The 23,291-nt window shown below is 38.3% G+C and overlaps 3 protein-coding genes across 4 annotated transcripts in view; 1 reads left to right on the top strand and 2 right to left on the bottom strand.

Moving 5' to 3' along the window:
• The first annotated feature begins 1,715 nt into the window (after positions 1-1,715).
• On the top strand, positions 1,716-6,272 carry LOC143570575 (putative anion transporter 3, chloroplastic). Its single transcript, XM_077056198.1, has 8 exons — positions 1,716-2,179; positions 4,323-4,549; positions 4,632-4,983; positions 5,070-5,114; positions 5,254-5,400; positions 5,508-5,645; positions 5,766-5,799; positions 5,880-6,272. The coding sequence occupies exons 1-8, from the start codon at positions 1,757-1,759 to the stop codon at positions 6,047-6,049; spliced, it is 1,536 nt and encodes a 511-aa protein (XP_076912313.1). The 5' UTR covers positions 1,716-1,756; the 3' UTR covers positions 6,050-6,272.
• A 376-nt stretch (positions 6,273-6,648) lies between these two features.
• Positions 6,649-13,321, bottom strand: LOC143570574 (acetyl-coenzyme A carboxylase carboxyl transferase subunit alpha, chloroplastic-like). Its single transcript, XM_077056197.1, has 12 exons — positions 13,107-13,321; positions 12,114-12,472; positions 11,940-12,014; positions 11,229-11,336; positions 10,967-11,127; positions 10,359-10,473; positions 10,080-10,234; positions 9,313-9,364; positions 9,153-9,221; positions 8,878-8,955; positions 7,380-8,451; positions 6,649-6,957 (listed from the first exon to the last, which is right to left on the bottom strand). Exons 2-11 carry the CDS (start codon positions 12,453-12,455, stop codon positions 7,381-7,383), a joined length of 2,226 nt encoding a protein of 741 aa, XP_076912312.1. The 5' UTR covers positions 12,456-12,472; positions 13,107-13,321; the 3' UTR covers positions 6,649-6,957; position 7,380.
• Positions 13,322-22,246: 8,925 nt separating this feature from the next.
• Positions 22,247-23,291, bottom strand: part of LOC143570572 (uncharacterized) — a 28,377-nt gene continuing 27,332 nt past the window's right edge. The window contains exons 2-3 of one of the 2 annotated variants that reach the window (XM_077056192.1): positions 22,649-23,260; positions 22,247-22,547 (exon numbers count right to left, since the gene is read on the bottom strand). In XM_077056192.1, coding sequence (XP_076912307.1) covers positions 22,461-22,547; positions 22,649-23,260 — 699 coding nt within the window. In that variant the 3' untranslated portion in view covers positions 22,247-22,460. The remainder of the gene's footprint in view (positions 22,548-22,648; positions 23,261-23,291) is intronic. The other variant, XM_077056194.1, reaches the window with a different exon arrangement.

Here is a 23,291-nt window from a genome sequence, read left to right as displayed (position 1 = left end):
TTTTATTGGCTAAATTGAAAAAAAAGGTAAACCAACTAACAAATGTAAGAAATTTCATTTATAAGTTTATAACCACAATATTCAAGTTCAACATAGTTGAAGTTATACATCACAATGATACAACTATGTATGAAACCGTATTCAATATGTATACTTACTATAGCTAGCGGGAAAAAAATAATTCTCTAACATGTTATTTTTGTTGATTTAGTGATTTACATCATATTCAAAGAGTTGTAGCCAAAATTACATGAACTATCTTGGGGATATGAGAAAAACCAAGCATTACCTAACACACTTTTTTTTCTTGATAAGCTAACTTTGTTGTCATTACAAATTTCAGGTTAAGTAGATGTTGAGGGAAGACACTATCGACATGCACATTGAAAACAATATTGACGACCAAACATCATCGCTTTATGCCAAGCTGAGAACATTCGCAAGTTGTTTTCGCCTCACTAATCCAGTTGCAGGTTTCAACATAATAATGCAACCTTGGTATATGTATAATGTATTGCATGGTTTGTTGAAAGAAATAAGTGTAGGCCGGAAACAACCCGAAATAAATACTTTCCTAAATGCACCCCTTAACCCCGCGAGTGAGGTGGATGTCTTTCTCTATTAGGAAAACATATAATACAAACAAGCATGAATGCATGATAGTATGCCAATGTTGTAAATATTAAACACAAATCCCTAGATTGTTAATGTTAGAAACTTAGAATAACTTTCTAGATGTTCTAAACTAGATGATAACATAGGAACACCAACACCATGCTTGAAATGTTGGACGCTATAAATCGTGAAAAGTGTGTGGTGTCTAGATTAGAGTGTTGTCCTTGTACTCATGGAGATCAAGTTCATTTTGAAGACAATGTCTCAACGTTTGATCACATGTCCCTACAGCCTATTCTATACATGTGGCATGATGTTGCAAAGTCGTTACCACAAGCTAAACGAACAAAATTATCTATAAAAACTTATGTCATATATAAAACTTGTTTGGTTGGAGGAGCTTAAAGTTTTTAGATTAAAAGAAAAGGCTTCATATAGAAACGCTCCTACTAGTAGCGTTTAAAAAAAACTACAAACTTTTAGTATTTAAATTACTTAAATGTATATATATCTTTCAAGATATATACATTTAGTATTATGTTTTTTAGCTATGCCGATTTTGGTCATTTTATATATTTTATTACAATCTTCAGCTACTCTGCTAAACATTTAAATATTTATATATATAAAACTATAGCTACCCGCCACCAACTAGTTTTGCCAAACATATCTATAAACATCATAAAACACCGACGGAATGAAGTTGGCTTTTTAACTAATATAAGAGCCAAAACAAGGTTGTATGTAAGTTCAAATTGAACACACACAATACCATGCTTTTAAAGTTTAAACCATACCAAAAGTAACTTACAACCAACCCAAAACCTCTTAACAATAACATTAGGTTAGGTATGTAACACACCTCCGTTTGCACCAACTAACGAGCATTAACGGGGTAGTTGAGCATTAAGAGTTTGGTAGCATGATGTGACCCCATTGACACGTCTTGCCACGTCGGATTCGTGACCGATTACATGTTAACTCCTCATATATTTCATACCCACCAAATTCATTCAAATTCTTCCCATTTATACAATTAATGGCACCAAGATTAATCACATTAGCAAACCCAGTATCCATATTTAATTAATTCCATATTAATTAACCAAATCATCTTCATTTAATCAAAAAAGCTTCCGCCATGGCTGCAGCTGCAATCACTTCAAAATTCTCAGCGTACACTCAACGATCGTCAAATCTAACAACGACCCATTTGAATTCGATATGTTCCAGAAAAACCCTTTTGGGATTACGGTATAATATTAACCGGAGATATGGTAATTTGGAGGTGCAAGATGGTGGTGTGAAGAGCAGAGAGGCGGCTGTAAATGTAAAGAGACGGTGGGTGGTGAAGTGCACGGCGGAGGGGATAGAGAGAGGGTTACTGGGTGGACGTGGACGAGGGCAAGAGGGTAATTTTGCTATGCCGGAAAGGTTGAAGGTGGTGGCGTTAATGGCGTGTGCGATGTGTTTGTGTAACGCTGATAGAGTTGTTATGTCGGTTGCTGTTGTTCCTCTTGCCGCCAAACATGGTTGGAATAGTTCTTTCTTGGGAATCGTGCAGGTATAATTAAATAAGAAAAATAAAATTTTAATAATCCGAAATATGATAGGGTAATAATCGGTACTTACAGTTTCACCAATGAGAATCATAACTTTCACTTTGTTATCAAGAGCAATCTAACCAGTGGTCAAAGTTGAACAAAAACGTCGCCGGGGAGGGGGCTCAAATTTTCGGTCGAAAATGGGTAAAAATTACACAACATATAAAACTTTTTGGACGAAAACGGATAAATTTGCACTATTGGGGTGGCCCCTGGTCCTCACTAGACTTCGCCCCTGCCGGTAACATGCTTGATTTCACTTTTACGTTCGAGTGAAAATCAAGTATAAAATCTATGATGATTATGCTACCAATATTGCTATTGGGATTTCTATTTGACAATAGAAAGTAAATGTTCGGATAATAATCGGTCGAAGTGTAAGTATGAATTAATATCGGTCAATATGTTATAGTTATAAATAAAAACTTATAATTATTAAAATTTGGGATTCCTATTAAATTTCATAAAAAGAATCATTGATCATGTTTTATTTTGCATAATCATATACCAAGCACTTGAATTGGTTTGTGTTTTAATTCATTAAGATATCTTGTTGATGTATTTGTATGTATGCATTAATTGCTTCATGGTATATAGTGGGGTGTATTTGACTTTATTCAAATCTTTGTGGTTGTTGGACTTGAGAAAGTTGGTGGCAACCACTAAGAAAAATCTGAAGAGATGAAAGATTGGGTCCAAGCATATAATAGTTTAATTAAAATTGCAATTTGCAATATTTTATGCTTGTTATTAAATATAATAAACTAAAAGTATCATCTATCCTTGACAAAAATATAAGATCTAGTAAACAATTGTTAATTCCATCAATAATTGCACAAAAATGAGTATGTGACATCATAAACATGAAATTATTGTAATTAAGAATTTGAAAAAGTCATTAGGAGCCATGACTTGTGGGATATGTGGAGTTGAGACACGTGTCAAGACAGGAGTGGAAGTTGGACTTAAGTTATATGATCCCACCAACATTACATATGTGAATAATTTTCTAGAACTGATAGTGCCACTTTAGTCTTTACATACCCTCACCTTTTGTAGGAGGGATGAGCATCGTACCGGACCGGTACCGACCGGTCCCGATTCCAAAAATCCTTAATTCTTGGTACCGGTCCCGGTACCGAAATATTCGGTTCGTTACCGGTACCGGGATTATACCGGTACCGGATGTAAAAAATGGGGAAATACCGGTACCGTACTGATCCCGAAACTTAAAACTTTGGTACCGGTTCGATACCGACGGTACCAAATCGGTACCGGTACCGCTACCAATCGGTACCGGTCCCGATTTCGCTCATCCCTATTTTGTAGTAGGGATGTGTTATTCATACACCCTTTATAGGTGTATATAGAGATAATATATGTGTTAAAAGGGTGTGTGAATATTCAAAAAGGGTGTGTGAATAACCATTGCCTTGTAATATATAGACATTTTACATCTTCATAGGCCTAAGTAGTTTTGTATACTTTTATTGTATCACCAAGTACAATTCCACTTTTATTCAAACTCATTAAACACAATATACAAACTCATTAAACACAATGAAAAGAACCTTTTTGATTTATGACACTTATTTATGCCTCAATCATATGACCTAAAACATGTACTATGATACAATTCCTGATAAATGGATACTTTATGTGACATTCAACCTTTTTTTTTTAATCAAGGCAACCCAAATACTAAAACTAATTTATAAGTCTCAAGCATGTATCTTTTCAACATTTTAAGTGCATTTGCGTCATTTGGCAAGTTTTTAGCTAAAAGTGGTATAAATTAAACCAACTACATACCCTTGAGTGACCTATAAAGTAGACTTAACAGAGGAGTGACCTTAATGAAAAAAAGTTGAATAGTTGAGTGACCTCCATATATAGTAAACCATATATAATTCATGTGAAAGTTTGATTCTTTACGTAGTAACCGTTAGTGCTTTACATGAACGCTCATATTATAGAACAAGGGATAAACCAATAATGAAAACCCGAAAACAAAAACAATATATTTTTTTCCAAGTTCATTTCATGTATAAGGAAACAAACATCCAAAACTAACCGATAATTATGTAATTGTGTCTTGAATAGTCTTCTTTTTTATGGGGATACATCTTTTCATCTATTATCGGCGGAGCATTAGTGGATAAATATGGTGGGAAACGGGTGATAGCTTGGGGAGTATTCTTGTGGTCTTTAGCAACACTTGTTACGCCATGGGCCGCAAACCATTCAACAATGGGCCTTTTAGCGGCCCGTGCTTTCTTTGGGCTCGCAGAAGGCGTTGCTATGCCTTCAATGAACATTATTTTATCAAGGTAAATACTTTTCTATTTTCTCAATACTTTAATTTCATATTATAATCCAATTTCTAAAAATTGTGCACATATATTTTCTTAGGTGGTTTCCATGTAACGAACGGGCTACCGCGGTTGGTTTATCTATGGCAGGATTTCATCTTGGTAATGTTGTGGGGTTAGTACTAACACCTATAGTGATGTCATCAATTGGGCTTACAGGCCCGTTTGCCCTCTTCTCGTCTATCGGGCTTCTATGGCTAACAACATGGGCTCTTCGGGTCGCAAACGATCCACAAGAAAGCCGTTCGATAAGCAGTTCAGAATTGAGATTAATTCAAGACGGGAAATCAAATGCCCCGTCTCTAAAAAAGGGGGAGTTCCCGCCTCTACGCCTTTTGTTATCTAAAATGCCCACTTGGGCCATCATTTTTGCTAATATGACTAACAATTGGGTAAGTTTATTTTTATTATATTGTTGAGCAGATTATATATCCTTATGAAAGTTCAAAATTTAATAATGTCATGTTTAACGTGTCAGGGATACTTTGTTCTTCTCTCATGGATGCCTGTTTATTTTAAAACTGTGAGTACGAAATATTATTACTACATATTATTGATTCATAATGAATAATGCTCGCTAGAGCGGGGTCCACCAAGTGGATCCCACTTGACACGTGTCTATTCTTGTTTATTAAGATATGATTTTTGTTTTTTATAAATAGGTATTTAATGTAAACTTAAAGCAAGCAGCTTGGTTTAGCGCAGTCCCATGGGGAACGATGGCGTTTTCAGGGTATGTTGCGGGTGCTGCTTCTGATTATTTAATAAGAGCGGGATACTCGTTGACTTTTGTTCGAAAAGTCATGCAGGTAATTTTGAGTCTTTTGACCAATTTTTTTTTGTTGAACCAAAAAATCATATTATATATTGATGTAATAATCATCTAAATTTGATTTGATCGTGTTGAACTTTGCAGTCGATTGGTTTTATTGGGCCCGGATTGGCTTTGCTTTGCTTAAACTATGCCACGTCACCGACAGTTGCATCCGTGTTCATTACAGTTGCACTCAGCTTGAGCTCTTTCAGTCAAGCTGGATTCCTGTTAAATATGCAAGTAAGTTTCATTTCTCGAACTCTCGCTTTTGAAAGTCAACAGTTTCATTCTAAAGTCAAAATCAGACCCGTTCAGATTTATAATTTGATACTAACACTATTGTACCTTTTTTTTTCATAGGATATTGCACCTCAATATGCAGGGTTTCTTCATGGTATGTAGTTTAAAATTTCAACATCATGATTCAGAATTAGATTTCCTTTTATTAATATTATTTTTATATTAAATAAACAGGAATTTCAAACTCTGCTGGGACATTGGCTGCAATAATCAGCACGATCGGGACAGGTTACTTTGTGCAATGGCTGGGATCATTTCAAGCTTTTTTAACCGTGACAGCCAGTCTGTATTTTGCCACAGCCGTATTTTGGAACCTTTTTGCTACGGGCGAGCGCGTGTTTTAGATTTTTATGAGAAAAAAAAAGATCCAAATGAACCTCATAACATGATGCAATAGTTGCATTTTATAGATAGGGAGATCACAATAGTGATATATGTTTGTTGTACAAACTGTGTTAATATCAAGGGTGGAGTGTTGTGTGATATAAAGGTGTAGGTTAAAGAGAAGAGGGGGAGATGTTTTCAATCTTGTGTAAATGTAAGTTATATATATATTTTTAGAACGTCGACTTTCTTGTATTTAGGCTACGCACTCTCCATTATGTTCAAATGTAAGTTATATATTAGAGTAAATTACACTTTTCATTATTTTAATATACCGCCAAATTGCACTTTTCGTCCTTAAATGAAGGAAATAACAGATATCATCCATTATGTTCTTATTTTGAACATTTTACGTCCTTTTCAATAATGGACGGTTGGTTATTTTACCCGTTCAGAAATTAAAGGACGAAAAGTCGAAGCTTCGAAAGAATATACGCTTACACTTTGTATTATTTTGTTAAATAATTTTTGATCACATAATCACAAAAGTTAATTTTTTTATCACAAAAATCATTTTCAATAAGCAAATCATAAACACTTCTGCAACAAAGATTCAATATAAATAAAAGAGGGCAAATTATTGGCATTTCCTGGTAATAAGAAGAAAAATTTACAAAACATGGTATTCTTGTCTCATTGAATTGTCTGTTATGAAACTAAACCACAATATTAAATTCAAGAAAAATTTATATAAAAGTTGATAAAATAACAAAAACTAAACTCAGACAGCACACTTTTAAAGAAGCCAGGTCTTTGCCCCAAATATGATAAATGGTTAACTTAACCGCGGTGACGATTGAGATAATCCAAATTAAAGCTCATTAATCCACGTTCCGGAACTCAGTGTAGTGTCACCAGATTTTATTAACTGCAAAAATAAATACTTGATTGGTTATTTGTAACATAGAAGAAGAAACCTTTTGACTTTTGAGGTCAAATGTGTTGACTTTTTGACTTATTTGTCTACAAGAGCCACTGATTTAACTGAATATGGTGATCAAATTGTAAAGGCTAGAAACTCAAGATGTATAAAATATGGGTTTGCTAAAATAAATACTTAATTGGTTATTGACTTTTGAGGAACCCTTTTGACTTTTGAGGTCAAAGGTATTGACTTTTTTACTTATTTGTCTACAAGAATCACATTGTAAAGACTAGAAAACCAAAATACTGATAATATGGGTTTTTGTCTAAAACTAATAACCATCTAAACTTTTTTATATAAAGATCCGACTTTAAAGTCAAAGTCAACTTCAAAACCGAAAAGGGTACGAGAAATATTAAACTTACATCATGCATTAATCGGTTCCTTGATCAAACTTCCATCCGATCCACCGGAAAGCTCAGCGAGTTCAGCCTGCAATTGTTCATATTTCTCTTTAACTGCCGCAGAACTCATGACATCGGCAACACCCTCCTTAATTTGCTTCTGCAAAGCCTCAATCTTTGCCTTTGATTCCTTACTAGGGGCAGTTTTGTCTTTTACCACCTCAAGTTTCAATATCTCAAACTTGTTCTTCAAATCAGGTGTAGATTCAATAACATCTTGAATTATCTGGTTAACTTCTGCATTAAGTTCATCAATTTTAGCTTTAATCACCGACACTGAACTTTGACCTAACTTTGAAGTCACGTGGATTCCCGAAGATTCAAGCGCGCTAACGAATTCAGATTCAACTTCTTCACTAACTTCTAGAACCTTCTCTTTAAGTTCTTGATCAAGTTCTTCAATGGAAGACACGCCAGATTCTTCAACTTGTTTTTTCAAATTCTCAATTTTTTGCTTCAGGGTTGACTTTTTCAAAACCTCTTTGAACTTCTCGTTGACTTTCGCCTTCAAAAGAAGGGTCTTTTTGTAATGTTCAGGAAAGGTTTTCGCTTCGGTTATTTCCTTTAACAAGCTTAGCTTATACTTCAACCGTCCATAGTTAGGAGCCGAAGCTAAATTCTCATTAAACTCGTTCTTCAAATTCTCAAGATTCTCGATTTGATCGGAAGTCAATTTTTCGGTTTCCGCTTTCGCAAATTCTTCACGCATTTTGCTTAATTTTTCTTCAATACCTAGCGCTTTAGCTGCCTCGGAAAACTCGTAATTAATCTCTCGTTTAAGTTTTTCAATCAGCCCGTTTTGATCCATATCTATTGAAGATGATTCTTTTGCTTTCATGATTTGTTCTTTTAGTTTATTAACTTCACCCTGCAACACTTTGTCTGAAATAAGACCCGGTCTTGGTTCATCTTTTCTTTTCATGTTGACTTTCTTCTCTGGCTCAACAGGCAAACCTTCTTGGAACCCGCCAATCTTGCGAAATTTCAGCATTCTATGTCTTAATAATTCCTCGGTCCCCATTTTTTCGAGCTCCTATATATACAATATAATGTAAGCATTGACAAAATAAGAGTTCAAAAAACGGGTAGGTTGAAACGGGCCGGATAGGTTTAGGTTGACCCAAAACACTTTGTCCAATACGCAAAAATAAATAATTAGTGGGTCAAATATGATAAAAGTAATTATGTTATTTTAATAATAATATTAAAAATACACTTTAGTTGACTTTTGACCTATTTGACCCGAAAAGCTTTTTGTCAAAACTTTTAATAAATAACTAGTGCTTCTACTAAAATGATTTAAGAGGTCTTATGCATTAGATTAGAATACACTTTGGTTGACTTATGACCTATTTGACCCGTTTGATTTTCAAGGCATTTTTTTTCAATATTGCCCGTTTGACCCACAATCCAAATTGACTGGTTTACAAGTAACCGAGTCGAAATTACACAAACTTACATCCATTGAGTCAAGAATGGATTTTTTTATTTGTTGTGAGGTCCAGTGTGGATCTGCATGTGCGCCACCAAGCGGTTCCTGAAATTACCATTATAAAAGTTAACCAAACCGAACGGCTTATATCTTTTAAATAAAGACGTAACTTTATATTAAAATATAATAGTATCGTTCAAACTAATAAATTTCAAGAAACTTTATTTTCTCTTAATTCTTGATTTATGGATTCTTGTGTTATTTAAATGGCCAAATCAAATGAGATATGGGAAGAATCTTACGGAGATGATGCCATCAGCAATTTGTAGCTTACAAAGCTCATTAGCTGTGATTTTGAGCTTCTCAGCTGCCTATAAATGAAAAGAAAAATATACGTAAAAATTTTGAGTGTTTCACGATATTTTGTAAACAAATAAAAACAAAATAGAACCGTTTCACCACCTTTGGTGAGGCTTTGGCAGTCTTCCACAGAATTGCTGCACATGCTTCTGGGCTATACCATGGAAAATTAAATAAAATTAAGGAATAAGTCAATAAACTAAATAAGCACAATATATAGTTATATACCCCTTTAAGTATTTTGAATTATCATATTTTATATCTTATATTCAATAAAATTATACTAATAACTAGTAACAACCTTTTTCACTAAATAAAAAAAGAGAATATTATGTGCTGAGATTATTCACAGTAATAATTTATTTTCCTATAGCTTAGATAAATAAAATACTCTTAGCATTTTGAAATGGTAAATACGAAATTATGAAGTTTAGAAAAAAAAATACACACTTTTTTAATAGTTCAAAATTTCATATATCATATTTACCCTTTGCACAGTAAATAAGAGAAAATCAGTTACTTATGCCAACTTTGTTTCACTGAACAAATTAATAAAAAAACAACGTTAAGCTTATAACAATATCTTCATTTATTCAGTGAAAAAAATCAATATTCAGTTATAAGTAACCTGATTCCATGATGTTTATTGTGAACCATAATATTACAAAATACATAAATATGTAATTTTGAAGTTTTACAATGAAATTGCCTATTAAGTTTTCAACCTTTTGTGCGAAAATAGATGGAACAGTTACGCTTTTGACACATAAAAAAGGTCTCTAGTGGTTTAAACAAAATGATTCTACAATTATTATTATCGCATGCGCTAATCTAGATTTTTATAAAATGAGATCAAGTTTTATAGTCACCTGGCAACATAAAAGACAGCATTTTCAAGCATTAGCAACTTATTAGCACAACCAATGGCTAAAGCACCACCAGAGCCACCTTCACCAATCACAATTGAAACGATCGGTACCTTCAGACCGAACATAGTCCTTAAATTGTGAGCAATAGCTTCACCCTACATACAAATAAATCAACCAATTAACTGATGTTCTTAACAATGATACAAATAATAATAATAATAATAATAATAATAATAATAATAATAATAATAATAATAATAATAATAAAAGTTTACATACTTGACCTAATTCTTCTGATTTAAGGTCAGCAAATGCTCCCGGAGTGTCGATAAATGTCACAATAGGGAACCCATGGTGGTCCGCATAGTACATCATTCTTAGAGCCTTACGGTACCTATAAATAAAATAGTATCAAATTTTAAGAATAGATAACTAAATGACTATAAATAGGCATGTAAATGAACCAAACGTTCAGTGAACAGTTTGTTTATACGTATAATAAATGAGTGAACATGAGCATAAAGCTTTGTTCATTTAGCTAAACAAACGAATATGAGCACATGTCACGTTCGTGAATGTTCATTACAACTTACTTTAGTTTTAAAAAATTTTTAAGCCTGCACACTATTCTCAGTTATGCTCGTTCATCTGTGTTCAGTTATATTCTATTGTTCACGCTAGTGTACTGTTTATTAATATTCGAATGAACTAAACGAACATGTTCATGTTCATTATTTTAACAAACGGACATGGACAAGAAAACACCGTTTGTTTAATTGTCGTGTTCAATCGTTTGTTCTAGTTGAAGTTAAACGAAAGAACAAGAACATGCTCCGTTTGTGTTTGTTCGGTTCGTTTACACACATCCGAACACCCCATAATCTTACCCATGTGGTGTAGGCATTCCAAAGTTTCTTTGAATGTTTTCTTTAGTATTTCTACCCTTTTGATGGCCCATAAACATAAACCGTCTGCCATCAATAGTTCCAATTCCAGTCACGACTGCAGGATCATCATATCCCGCCCGGTCACCATGAAGCTCAACAAACTGTAAATTTCAAATTTTCAGAAAAGGGTATTTCATATTTAGTTAGAATTGTAACTTTTAAGAGCAAAAAGTAAAAAAAATATAAATATAAATAAACTTGCCTTATCGGTAATGTTGAATACATGATCAAGAAAAGTTGGTCTGTTAGGGTGTCGTGCAATGTTGACCCGTTGAATGGGAGTCAAATGCGTATAGAGATCTTTAAGAGCCTGCAAAACAAATATATAAGAAAAACGGAAGAAATGATGGATTAACAGCATTATAATTAAAAAATAAATTTAAAGAAAGGTGAATACGTGAAAACAGGATTCATATTCCGTACGCACTATACTATGGAAATTATATTTGAAACGGGATCTGTGTTCCGAAAGTAATTATGTGAATTTGATAATTTAGAACCAGATAATCAGTTGAAATAATTAGATAATCATCAGATGTTTGACTTCGGTAAATTCTGGTTATTTAAAAATTATTACATAAAATGGCCAAAAGTGAAAAAAGGAGTTATGTCTTGCTTCATAATCAAAATATATTTTCCTTCAATCTTAAAATAAAAACAGCCCATAATTTCTCTCAAATTAGGTTAAAAGGGTAAATAAGTATCTTTTTTCTGGGAACATGGTCAACCAGAAATTGAAAAGGTAATGCCATTTTACCATTCTATAGTCAATTCTATTGCATTTACTCAGTTAGTATGATACTTATAGCCCAAAACTGATAAAATAATCAGACAATTAGAAGCAAAATATGTTCAATATAAACCAACAAGTCACATTATTAAAAAAATCATTTGAAAAGAAGTAACTTTATACCTGCTGATATTTGTTCTCTAAAGAAATAATTTGATCACTGAAATCTAAACCAGTTTCATTGGCCATCTTTTGCACCTGAAAACAACATAAAAAAACAAGAACTTTTAAACATATTCTTTAAATCTAGACCACTACAAAGTAATCACATTTAAAACATTAAAATAATATATTTACATCGATGATTTTCTTCTGCAAATCCATAAGCGGTTTCTCAAACTCCAAAGTAACAGGCTTCGGTTTTTCCTTCAACGGCTTAAACGGCGAAAGATGACTAAGAACTCCGCCCTTAACATTTGGATCCGGATCTTGAGGCCACGGGTATTCATGTTTCTTCACTTTCCTCACTTTTGCAACTATATTATAACGCTTTCGACCGGGCCCCACACGCCCTCTGCCTAACGTTTTTAGCGGTACACCATTAACACCATTAATGGAGCTTCGAAGAAGATCCGAAGCCGAAGTTGCAGAAGACAAACTCCCCGACAAATTGACCGGCGATTGCGTTACCGAAGCCATGTTTTCAAATTCTTGCCCTAATTGACCAGAAAAAAGTCAAAGAAGTTATTAAAAACAGGGGAAATATACATCAAGATTCAAGATGAAGCAAGCTTTAGATATATTTATAATTTTATATATAAATAATAACAAAAGTCAGCATTTTTATTTGAACATACTCCCACCAAATCCCACATTTATTTTTCTCATAAAATCCGACAAACAAATTACATCACACTGGATAAACTTGCTAAAAATACAACATATTCAAGTCAAGAAACTCAAATTTTATTCATTTCAGATTAACTTCATTCTATTGTAGATCACCAACACATGAACTACAGATCTAAACCAATAATAATACTCTTTACATATAATAACAATAACTTCAATACTAAAGATGCAAATGATTTCTTGAAACATTTCAATTAAATAATAATAATAATAACACTAATAAACCAACTAACAAAAGTATATAATAATTCAATAGCATCCAAATTTGAGCTCCTAATTATCATGGTTTTACTATAAGTATTTGAATACCAAATACCCAAATTGAGCTAAAATCAGCTAGAATTCAACCAAGATAAGCTAATTAACAAAAAAACCCACCAACCATTCATCAATCAAGAGTTCAAGAAGGCATAAAGTTACAATCTTGATAACAATTACCTGGCGAATTGAATCCCAAAGACAATAAAGATCCGAAATTGAAGAGTTTGGAGAGACGGGTATCTCAAAAGATCCGAATGGGGCGAAGAAACAGAGCAAATAAGAGAGATTTATTGGCAAGAAATGAGGAGAGAGAGTAGCAGCATCGAGAAGATCGTCACTGGTTTATTATTATTATTATTATGTTGTGTTTGTCTTCGATAATTCTTATGCGATTTTAGGCTTAGGAGCTTGACTCTTGAGCCAACTATTAATTTGGGGCGTGTAGAGTTCGGTTTGGATCGGATTTGGACTAAAACTAAGTAAAAAACTAAAACTTCGGTTTTTGAATTTATGAAATTGTTCGGTTTTGATTTTCCAAATTTTACTTTTGGTTTTGATTCGGTTTTGATTTTTTTTTGTTTTTGTCATTTGAGTTTAAAAATTTAGACAAAAAAAATTGGTTAAAAATAATGAATTTAGGTATAAATGATTTTGTTAATTATTAACTAAATTGATTATTATACATTTGGACAAAAATATTTGAGTTACATATTTATTAAATTCTTATATAATATTAATAATATTATTATTGTGATCTATTATTAACTACAGTCTATATGGTTTGGTTTGGGTCGAAATTCAAACCAAAAACCAAAATTCGGTTTTTTATTTTTCATTTTTTTTGTTTTCTTTGGTTTTTACCATTTGAGCTTGAAATTTTAGGAAAAAAAGGTTGGTAAAAAATAATGAATTTCGGGGTATGCATAGTTCGATTTGGGGAGCTTTTAAGCTAAAACCAAAGGTTTTTGGATTTTTGAAACCGTTCAGTTTCGGTTTTTCAAATTTCCTTTTGGTTTCGTTTTTTATTTTATTTTTGTTATTTGAGCTTGTAAATTTAATGCCGGAAAAAAATTGGTCAAAAATAATGAATTTATGTATAAATAATTTTGTTAATTATTAACTAATTGCTTATTATATATTTTATATATTTATTAATTTGTTATAGATTATTTAAAATAAAAAATAAAAAACCAAAATATAGAAATTTGATTTGGTTCGGTTTAGTATTTACAAAAACATAGAACCAAGCCGTCGGTATTTATTTCTATTCGATCACGATGAGTTTAATTTTCAAGTTTATTACACACTCCTACTATTAATTAAGAAATATTATTATTGTGATCCGTTAGGCAGTTGAGGGTTTGGTGAGCCTATGGGTAGACCATGGTTCAAACCAGGTTTCACACGAGTGAGGATTGGGGGTTTACACGTGTGTGGTAACGATGTGTTCGATGACATGTTCCATTGGGGGTCTACTATTGGTTTTATAAAATTAATTGTGTACATTGTTTGGTGACACTTTACACTTGTCAATCCCACAAATGGATAACATCATAACATGCATATTTGTTTGTCAATTGTTTCGAATTTTTATCCATGATTTAGATTTTGGTCGTTTTAATGTAACATGGCATCCTACCTCTTCTTCTATTCTATATGCCGGTAAAAGTGTTGGTGTCACCCAGTGAAGACACAGGTTCGAGTTTCACCATAGAACAAGGTGAAGAATAAAAAGAATAGTTATGAAAAAAAAAGAGTTAAACATGTTTATAGTCATGTGGTTTTCATTGAAACAAGTGTTTAACCTTTGAGTTTGTAGGAGGCGTGTGCGTGATCTTACGCTTTAAATAATCGTTTATAATAACTTATTAAGATATTTATAATATTGTCACGTGAATAATACTTTTGGTTCCGCGTCATTATTTTGTAATATTATAAGTAATTGATGAAAATGATATAATAGTTATAATAACAAATAATAGGCTTATATCGTTTAATAATGCTATTGTCAAGGTTATATAAGATGATCAATGCAATTTCAAGTAATTTTCATTTTGTTTGACTCATTTCATTTGTTATATGTATTTAAGTTGAAATTGCAAAATCTTAAGAGGCCCATCAAAATTTCGATCCATCAATATTCTTGGATATAAAACTCAAAATTGTTGACAACTAGCATATAAAACTCACTCTTGGATGAAAACGAGATAAATTTCGATATCATTGTCCTTGATATTGTTTATGAATTTATATTACAAAATTCTTGTTAGGAAGATCATGAACCACAAGGTAAAGTTCAATATCCTAAAAAGAACACAATAAGGTAAAGGTTCAACCACAAGATACATGTCGGCTCGATGGTGCTCCCATCCAAGCCACGCCTAATGGGAGCTCAATTACACAGTTTATATGTAGATCAATTCCAAATTTGTAAAGAAAAGGCCTAGAGCCACTTCTAATGGAAACGATTCTCCTTCAAATTGAAGCTGATGATTTTACATTTATATTTTATGAACTTTGCACATGGAGATGCCGGTATCCGCCGCATCAAGTGAAGAATCGTTGCGCAGGGAAGGCGGCAAAACCCGCACAAACCCAAAAGCATCAAACCTTCACGCAGGTCAGTTAAAGGGGAAAGGTTCAGCCATCCCACTATGTGAAAGTGCCGGTATATCCGCATGAATCCTGGTAGAGGAAGCTGAACACTAACCTATTAACAACCACGCGTTGAACGGTCGATTCGAACACTAATGCCGGTAGTCATCGCATCAAGAAGAGTCATTGCGTGGGGAAGGCGGCAAAACCCGCATAAACCAAAAAAAACGACAGAACCTTTACGCAGGTCAGTTAAAGGGGAAAGGTTCAGCCATCCCACTATGTGAAAGTGCCGGTATATCCGCATGAATCCTGGTAGAGGAAGCTGAACACTAACCTATTAACAACCACGCGTTGAACGGTCGATTCGAACACTAAGGCCGGTATTCACCGCATCAAGTGAAGAATTGTTGCGTGGGGAAGGCGGCAAAACCCGCATAAACCCAGAAAATGACAAGACCTTCACGCAGGACAGTTAAAGGGGAAGAGTTTAGCCATCCTACCAAGTGCAAGTGCCGGACCTATCCGCACACTCACAAAGGGGGAAGCAAAACTTCAACCTACTGTCAACCACATTCAAGGTTAACTTATTCTAAACACTTGGGAAATCGCTAATTTAAACTAAGTATGCAAGTCATATAAGGTTTATAAAGCAATGAACCCAAAGGAAATAACAGTCTTATCCACAAAAAGATTTGTATTTCACAAAAGATATATTACAAGAATGGCCGGGTAACTACCCGCCTACAAAACAAAATCTAGTCTATCCTAGCAGCGGGAAGGGATCCTCAGAATCAAGCTTCAGGACCACTTCCACTTGGACCCGCCCCATCAGTAGAGCGTGGCGGTTCAAGGAAAGCCTTGAGGATAGCAAGTCCATCATCAGCAGCAGCGACTTCCTTCACCTTTTCCACCACCGGATGCGGGAAGGCGGCATATTGGTTCACCGCTTGGTCATATGCAGCTTCGGTGTCCACATCGAACAAAGGGAAGTTGGAAGGCGGGACGCCTTTCTCAACGAACCCTAGACCAAGCAGGAAGCCGGCCTTTTCCCCATCCTCATGAGAAGCGTTGAGGGCTGCGCTCATGGCATCATCGTAAGTAGTCTCTGAGAAGACCCGATGCACAACCTACAAAGAAAATACAAGTGTCAAACACCTTTTCTATGTACAAAGAAAAGCGTGAAGACGTAAAGCTAAACATACCTGAGACAACGCTTCTCGAAGAAGCCATTCCTTGGCAACCAGAGCTTCTTGGAGGGCGGCTTGAGCTTGGGTGCGGGCGCGTTCGGCTTCGCTTTTGTTAAGGTTGGCAAGTAGCACTTCCTTTGCAGCAGCCTCTTCAACGCCCTTAAGCTTCCGCTCGGTGTGGTCAAGCACGCCCCTCTGGTCCAGGATCTTTTGGAGCTTCTTGGCATCTTCCATCGCCAAGGCATCATGAGCACGTTGGAGAGCCTCTAATTTGGCCTTGAGCTCCTCGTTCTCCACGCGTAAAGGCTCAGCAACGGCTTCAGCCTTGGTGGCCCTCTCGGTTGCGTTCCTCGCAGTCTCCTTAGCCAGCCGAAGCTGTTCGTTAACAGCTTGGGCAGCCTTGGAGCGGGCCTCGAGTCGCGCTTGAACCTCAACCTCGAGGGCCTTGAAGGCCTTCTCCTTCTCCGCAGCAGCTGCGGCCAACTGTTGGTTCTCCTCCCGAAGAGCCCGCGCTTGAGATACTTCCTTGGCGCGAGCTGCTTTCAACTTGTCGTTTTCACGACAAAGCAGCTCGACGCGCGGCTGCATCCGGGCCTGGAGAACCCGAATCTCATTGGTTAGCCTACCCTCCTGGTAGCTAGCCATGGCTTCCCCCAACGCACCATGGGGAGCAGCGTGGCGAGCCCATTCCACGCACTCCACAGGGGTACGAAGGGTTGTTCCTCGGCGGATGTTCCATCGCAGAACATACACTTCATTGGAATCCGACACTGCAAAAGAAACAAAGCAGTTAGGAAAAAGATGAAAAGATATATAAGGCCAAAAGAACCCTACGCACCTGTAGGGTCGATCACAGGCCGATAGCCACCAAACCCATCGCCTGAACTTAAGGGAAATCCATCCAAAAGGTCGGGCAGATGGGAAGGTGACAAAGATTGGCGAGAAGCCCCGCGCGTACCTGATGGGCCGGCCGTCGTTGCCGGTGGCGGAGGCATAGTAGCGGCCGCCGTGGTCGCCGCCGTGGTCGCCGCCGCGGAATCCGCAGCAATCGTAACCGCCGGCTCGGTGAAAGATGCTGTAAAAATCGCACTTACCACCGGCGGTGACGTCATCTCAGCTGGAACAGTCGGCTCAAGGGAGTGAGCAACTGATCCAGCGGAAGCAGGCGCAGGCGCCTGGGTCGTCGCCTCAGGTAGGCTGACCGAGCCTACCGTCATCGGCGGAGGGGTACTCCTCTGCGCTCCACCCTGGAATGCGTCAACATCCACGCCTACACAAAAGGATAAGTGTTTCAATAAATTTATAAAGTGATAAATCTACAAAGATAAGGATGTTTGTACTTACGGGTTTTCTTGAGCCTGAATGTACGGACGGGCGGGGACGAGCCCGATGGAACCGGTCTCTTGATGCCGGTCACCGTCGTCGTCGTTGGTTCTCCGGAGGTAACAGTCGTAGCCTCCGGAGCAGTGGTCTTCTCACCACCGGGGTTCCCCGCCACCTCTTCACTATCTGACTCGGTGTCAGATAGAAGCACCGGATCAGCTGTGGAGGCCACCTTCTCTTTCCCTTTCCCGCCGGCAGCCCTCTTCTTCCGCACCAACGGAGGACCATCTGCGGATTCCTCAGAAGAAGACAGGATGTCAGGAACTCCAGCAGCGGGTACAGCATTGAGGGGTGGAGGAGAGAATAACGCCTTACCTGGCCGCCGGTGGCTCAGGATCTCGTGGCCCAGCGGATAGACCTCCACAAACCGATCCGCCGTTTGTTCCAAGATGGGCAACTCGTTCTCGTCTAGAGCACGAGTACCCACCCGCACGAGACCGTCAGCTTCCCGCGGGTACAGGAGCGACTCCAAATCGTTCCCCTCTGAAAGAAAAGAAACAGTTAGAAGACAAACTCATACCAGCAAGAAAGACAAGACATACCATAAGGAATAGAGTTCAAACCGTATTCGAGAAGGATGGGAAACCGAGACGCCTCCTTCCATACCCGGCTCATCCCCAGCATCACCATCCCGGACTCCGCAAACCGGTAAACCGGAGATTGGACCCGAGATATCTTCGCGAACCATTCCGCCTCCTGGTAGTTGGAAGCGTGAAGGCTCGGAAGCGCTTGCCCCTTCTTAAACTTCATGGCAATGGGGATGGCGCGGGCAGAAATGTAGAAGAACTCCCGCTTCCACGATCGGAGACTGCGCTCGGTCGCGCAAATCTTCAAACCCTTGATCCGGGTTGTCAGGGTGTACCACCCTTGGATGCACCTCCAAGTATAGAAGGTCATCAGGCGGTCCACATAGGGCTCAATGCCCAGAATTCGGCACACCCACTCGAAGTGCCGAATCTTGGCAATCGCCATCGGATGCACCTCGGTCAGGTGCACACCGTGCCTCTCCAGGACACGGTACACAAACTTTGTCAATGGGAACCTAAGGTTCCCATAAACAAAAAATGCAGCATATACCCCGATCTTGCCACTGGGGACATCGTACACAGTCTGCTGGGGTTCAGGAAACTCAGGCTCAAGAGACTCAAGCATGAATTTCCTGACGACGTACTGGTACAGATCGACAGGTAGAGCACACTGGCACTCGCCAGCAGTACTCCTATCGTCGGCTACAGCTTCAGCATCATGGGAAGACATATTGCAGAGGAAGAAGAAACGATTTCGGAGGAATGCTCAACTAAATAAGGGAGTATTCACCAGAAATCGCCTTAGAGATGAAGAGAAGAAGTGAAGGTGTGAATTACAAAGGACCCTCTTCCCCTTTATATAGTGATCGCAATTAATGCGATGAATTTAATGCGGAGGAGAGAGAAATTGAAGGTGCAATGAAACCGTGACATGTGGCACCAGGCAAGCAGGCAACAGCTGTTGAAAGGACGAGTGCTTTTAATTTTGCGGCCACGCGCCCGAAAAATCGCGCCCACGCGCCGTTAAAAGCGTCTGAAACGACCATATAATGTCACGTCACCATAACTTCCAGCACGTCCTGACACAGTCAGAAGAAACCGTCGCACGACGACTGTTCTTATCCTTTCACCAACTTTTCAAATTTCAAAGATTCAAAAAGATTCGAAAAGTAAGCGGGAAAAACCCCTTACCCTGGCTATCCAGTTGACCGTAAGACGGCTGCGGGTACAGTGTTAAGGCAAAACCCTTCACATACCTAGCACCCGAGGGGAACAGAGGCCAAGAATACCCAACTATGAAGTCGGGTGCGGGTACAGTGTTAAGGCAAAACCCTTCACATACCTAGCACCCGCAGGGCACGGAAACCGGAAAAACCCAATTATGAAGCCGGGTGCGGGTACAGTGTTAAGGCAAAACCCTTCACATACCTAGCACCCGCAGGGAACGGAAACCAGAAAAACCCAATTATGAAGCCGGGTGCGGGTACAATGTTAAGGCAAAACCCTTCACATACCTAGCACCCGCAGGGAACGGAAACCGGAAAAACCCAATTATGAAGCCGGGTGCGGGTACAGTGTTAAGGCAAAACCCTTCACATACCTAGCACCCGCAGGGAACGGAAACCGGAAAAACCCAATTATGAAGCCGGGTGCGGGTACAGTGTTAAGGCAAAACCCTTCACATACCTAGCACCCGCAGGGAACGGAAACCGGAAAAAACCCGACTATAAAGCCGGGTGCGGGTACAGTGTTAAGGCAAAACCCTTCACATACCTAGCACCCACAGGGAAGTGAAGCCGAGAAAACCTTGGCATTCCACCCAACTACAAAACGGGCACAGGTACAGTGTTAAGGCAAAACCCTCCACATACCTAACACCCGTAAAAAGTCATACCTCGGCACCCAATTGTAAGTCGGGCGCGGGTACAGTGTTAAGGAAAAACCCTTCACATACCTAGCGCCCGCAGGGGATTAGACGCCAGGAACACCTCGGCAACCATAAGTCAGGTGCGGGTACAGTGTTAAGGCAAAACCCTTCACGCACCTAGCCCTGCAGGGATTTAACGCCAGGGATACCTTGGGAGTAAAGTAACTAATAAGACGAAGTGCGGGTACAGCGTCAAGGCAAAACCCTTCGCATACCGAGCACTCCATGGGAATTGAAACCAAGAAGGATCTTCTGGGCCATGCTTGCAGAAACGGGATTAACATCCCCGCATAGCGGGAACGTCAAGAACTAGATTGTTTGAAACTTCAGGATGGAATTGGTGGTTATAACATGATTGATCACTATGTTCAAAACCACCAAGACCTCATGGAGAATCTACACAAAAGGTTCTAAACGCTCCTGACTTGCGGGGAGGTTACAGACCTATCCGCATCATCCCAGAGATCAAGCAGAACATTGGGAAATTCTGCGTGACATTGGGAAACTTGTGGGTAAGACTTCCCGCGGAAAACCCATAAAACTAAACCCTTTTCAAAAACCCCTTGCTTAAGTCCAAAAGTTCACCTCACTTTATTAAACATTCATGAGCAGAACATTGGACTGGGGGGACTTGAAGAGGTAGGTCCCAGCAGAGGTGGTTAGGACCCGCAAGACTTCCTTAAAAGGAGACGTCTGCGCAGTTGAACACGCAAGACTCCTTAAACGGACGTCTGCGCAGTTGAACCCGCAGACTTCACCATAGGGACGTCTGCGCCGCGACCTACCAAACCCGCAGGACCCACCACGCTCAGAGTTGTGACGACCTCACATGCGGTACGCAAGCTGGTCCCGCAGGAAATGCCTCCCTATGGTTTCCAAGTATCCGCCTGTTCCCGCAGGTGCGGATACCCGCCATTAGGGACTGGCCACCCGCGCAGCATGGCTACACGCATAAGGCTCAGACTCGTAATAATTCAGTAGTCACCTGAAGAAGGAATGAGCAAAGCCGGGAACATTCCCGCATAAAGGCGGGAGGGGGAAAACTCCCGCCTAAGTGAGCCAGTCCGTATAATAATGGAGGATCTTTTGTGTGATACCTGACGAGGTATGGACAAAAGATCTGACCAACGATACGACAGCTCACTGACAGCAGCATGGCAGACAACACGCCACAGCACTGTGACCAATAGCCGCCGCCTGCTCACCAACTCCTGCCACACCACGTGCCTAGCCTGTAGTTGGTGGAAAAGGAAAAGTGAACAGCACGCCTGGTCACTGTCAGCCGCTGCCTATCCACCAATTACCAGCAGAGCACGTGTGTAGACCACAGTTGGCAGAGTAGTAGGCCGGCTAAACCTCCTTGGAAACCCACCTTCGGCTATAAAAGACATCAAATGGTATTATCATTTCATCATCTAATATCTTGTATAATTTACTTGATAACTGCTCTAGTATTAATAATATACTTTTATATTCAAAGAGTAATATAGACTGATTCTCACGCCGGATGGTGGTCACAAGGAGGAACCCCCCCTTTCTTAGTGACGAGCTCACGGTGTCTGTTTTGCAGGTTATCGGAAGAACCATCTTGCCGGAATTAACCCCTCGTGGGAAACGTCTATCTAACCCTCAGGTTACTCGTAATCTGTCGGGGTTCGACTGGTGTTTCTTCAGATAAGAAAACATCCATTTTCTCATAAAAATTAAAATTTATAACGACTTTATATATGTTAACATACACACTTTTTTTATGCATATCAAAGCAAAATCACCAAAATGTCTATAGCATCCTCAAGAGTATAAAAAGCATTCAAAAGAACATACTTAATAGCACAAAACTTAAAACAATCTTAGTTACACAAATACTTAAGCTTACAAATCATAACCCATAATAAACCAAATTTGGGCTCTAAAGCGATTTTGCATTCCTAAATGAGTTGAGGCAATCAGTTAAAGGTGATGTTGAGGTGAGAGAAGCCTTGAGAATTGAAAGTGCCTGCATAATCATGTATATAATCATAAGATGCAAGGTATCAATATACAACTAGAATTAAAACCAAACCCAAACACCCCCTAAATCAATGTATATACACTTACCTCTTGTTCACCAATGCTTACTTCGATAACCTCAATATCCCCAACAGGAATACCGAGTGTGTTATACTTAGAAATAATAGACATTGATGGCGAGAAGGCTACTTCAAGATCATCAGAGACTATGAAGGTAGCTTGTGCCTTAAGGAAGCTACCCGGGCTTGCATCTTTCTCATAAACCGGCAGAAGATCAGTCACACGAAAATAGTTAGACGCAAGCTTTGGGCAAAGTAACAAGTTCTTGATTTCCTCAGATTTCAAGTAATTTTCAACTCCCAAACTCGAAATACTATTATACAAATTATCTATGCCCCTTGGAGGCGAATTATCCATTGTTAAATGCTTCACATGGCCTAACGGGATCGTTAGGAAACTAAAGAGCATATCAACAAAAAACTTATCTACTTGTGCACATAATACCTTCTTTGATTTTCGTATAAGTAGTTTTACCGTCTGACATTGAGTAGACTGACTTGCATTTAACGGAAAGTTACTTTTTGTAGAAGGCTTGATGCAAGATGAACTTGAGCGGAAGTAAGATGGTTTGCTTCCCCCAAAAAGCATATTTGTTAAAGGAGTATTTGTCACCAATGACCACATAAGGAGAATTGAAAACTGCAACACTTAGATAATGTTAATTATAACA

Source organism: Bidens hawaiensis, unplaced genomic scaffold, assembly GCF_021521415.1.
Source record: "Bidens hawaiensis isolate Kalapana, Puna unplaced genomic scaffold, B.hawaiensis_p1.1 tig00025010_1, whole genome shotgun sequence".
Lineage (NCBI taxonomy): Eukaryota > Viridiplantae > Streptophyta > Magnoliopsida > Asterales > Asteraceae > Bidens > Bidens hawaiensis.
The sequence above is the reverse complement of the archived record's forward strand: the minus strand, read 5'-3'. Positions and strand labels throughout refer to the sequence as shown.

Coding starts and splice junctions, on each gene's coding strand:
- LOC143570575 (XM_077056198.1), top strand. CDS start 1,757: ATGGCTGCAGCTGCAATCACTTCAAAATTCTCAGCGTACACTCAACGA. Junction 2,180..4,322: donor CTTTCTTGGGAATCGTGCAG/GTATAATTAAAT, acceptor TGTCTTGAATAG/TCTTCTTTTTTATGGGGATA. Junction 5,646..5,765: donor GATTCCTGTTAAATATGCAA/GTAAGTTTCATT, acceptor TTTTTTTCATAG/GATATTGCACCTCAATATGC.
- LOC143570574 (XM_077056197.1), bottom strand. CDS start 12,455: ATGGCTTCGGTAACGCAATCGCCGGTCAATTTGTCGGGGAGTTTGTCT. Junction 12,015..12,113: donor TGCAGAAGAAAATCATCGAT/GTAAATATATTA, acceptor TGTTGTTTTCAG/GTGCAAAAGATGGCCAATGA. Junction 8,452..8,877: donor CCATTCTTGACTCAATGGAT/GTAAGTTTGTGT, acceptor TTGTATATATAG/GAGCTCGAAAAAATGGGGAC.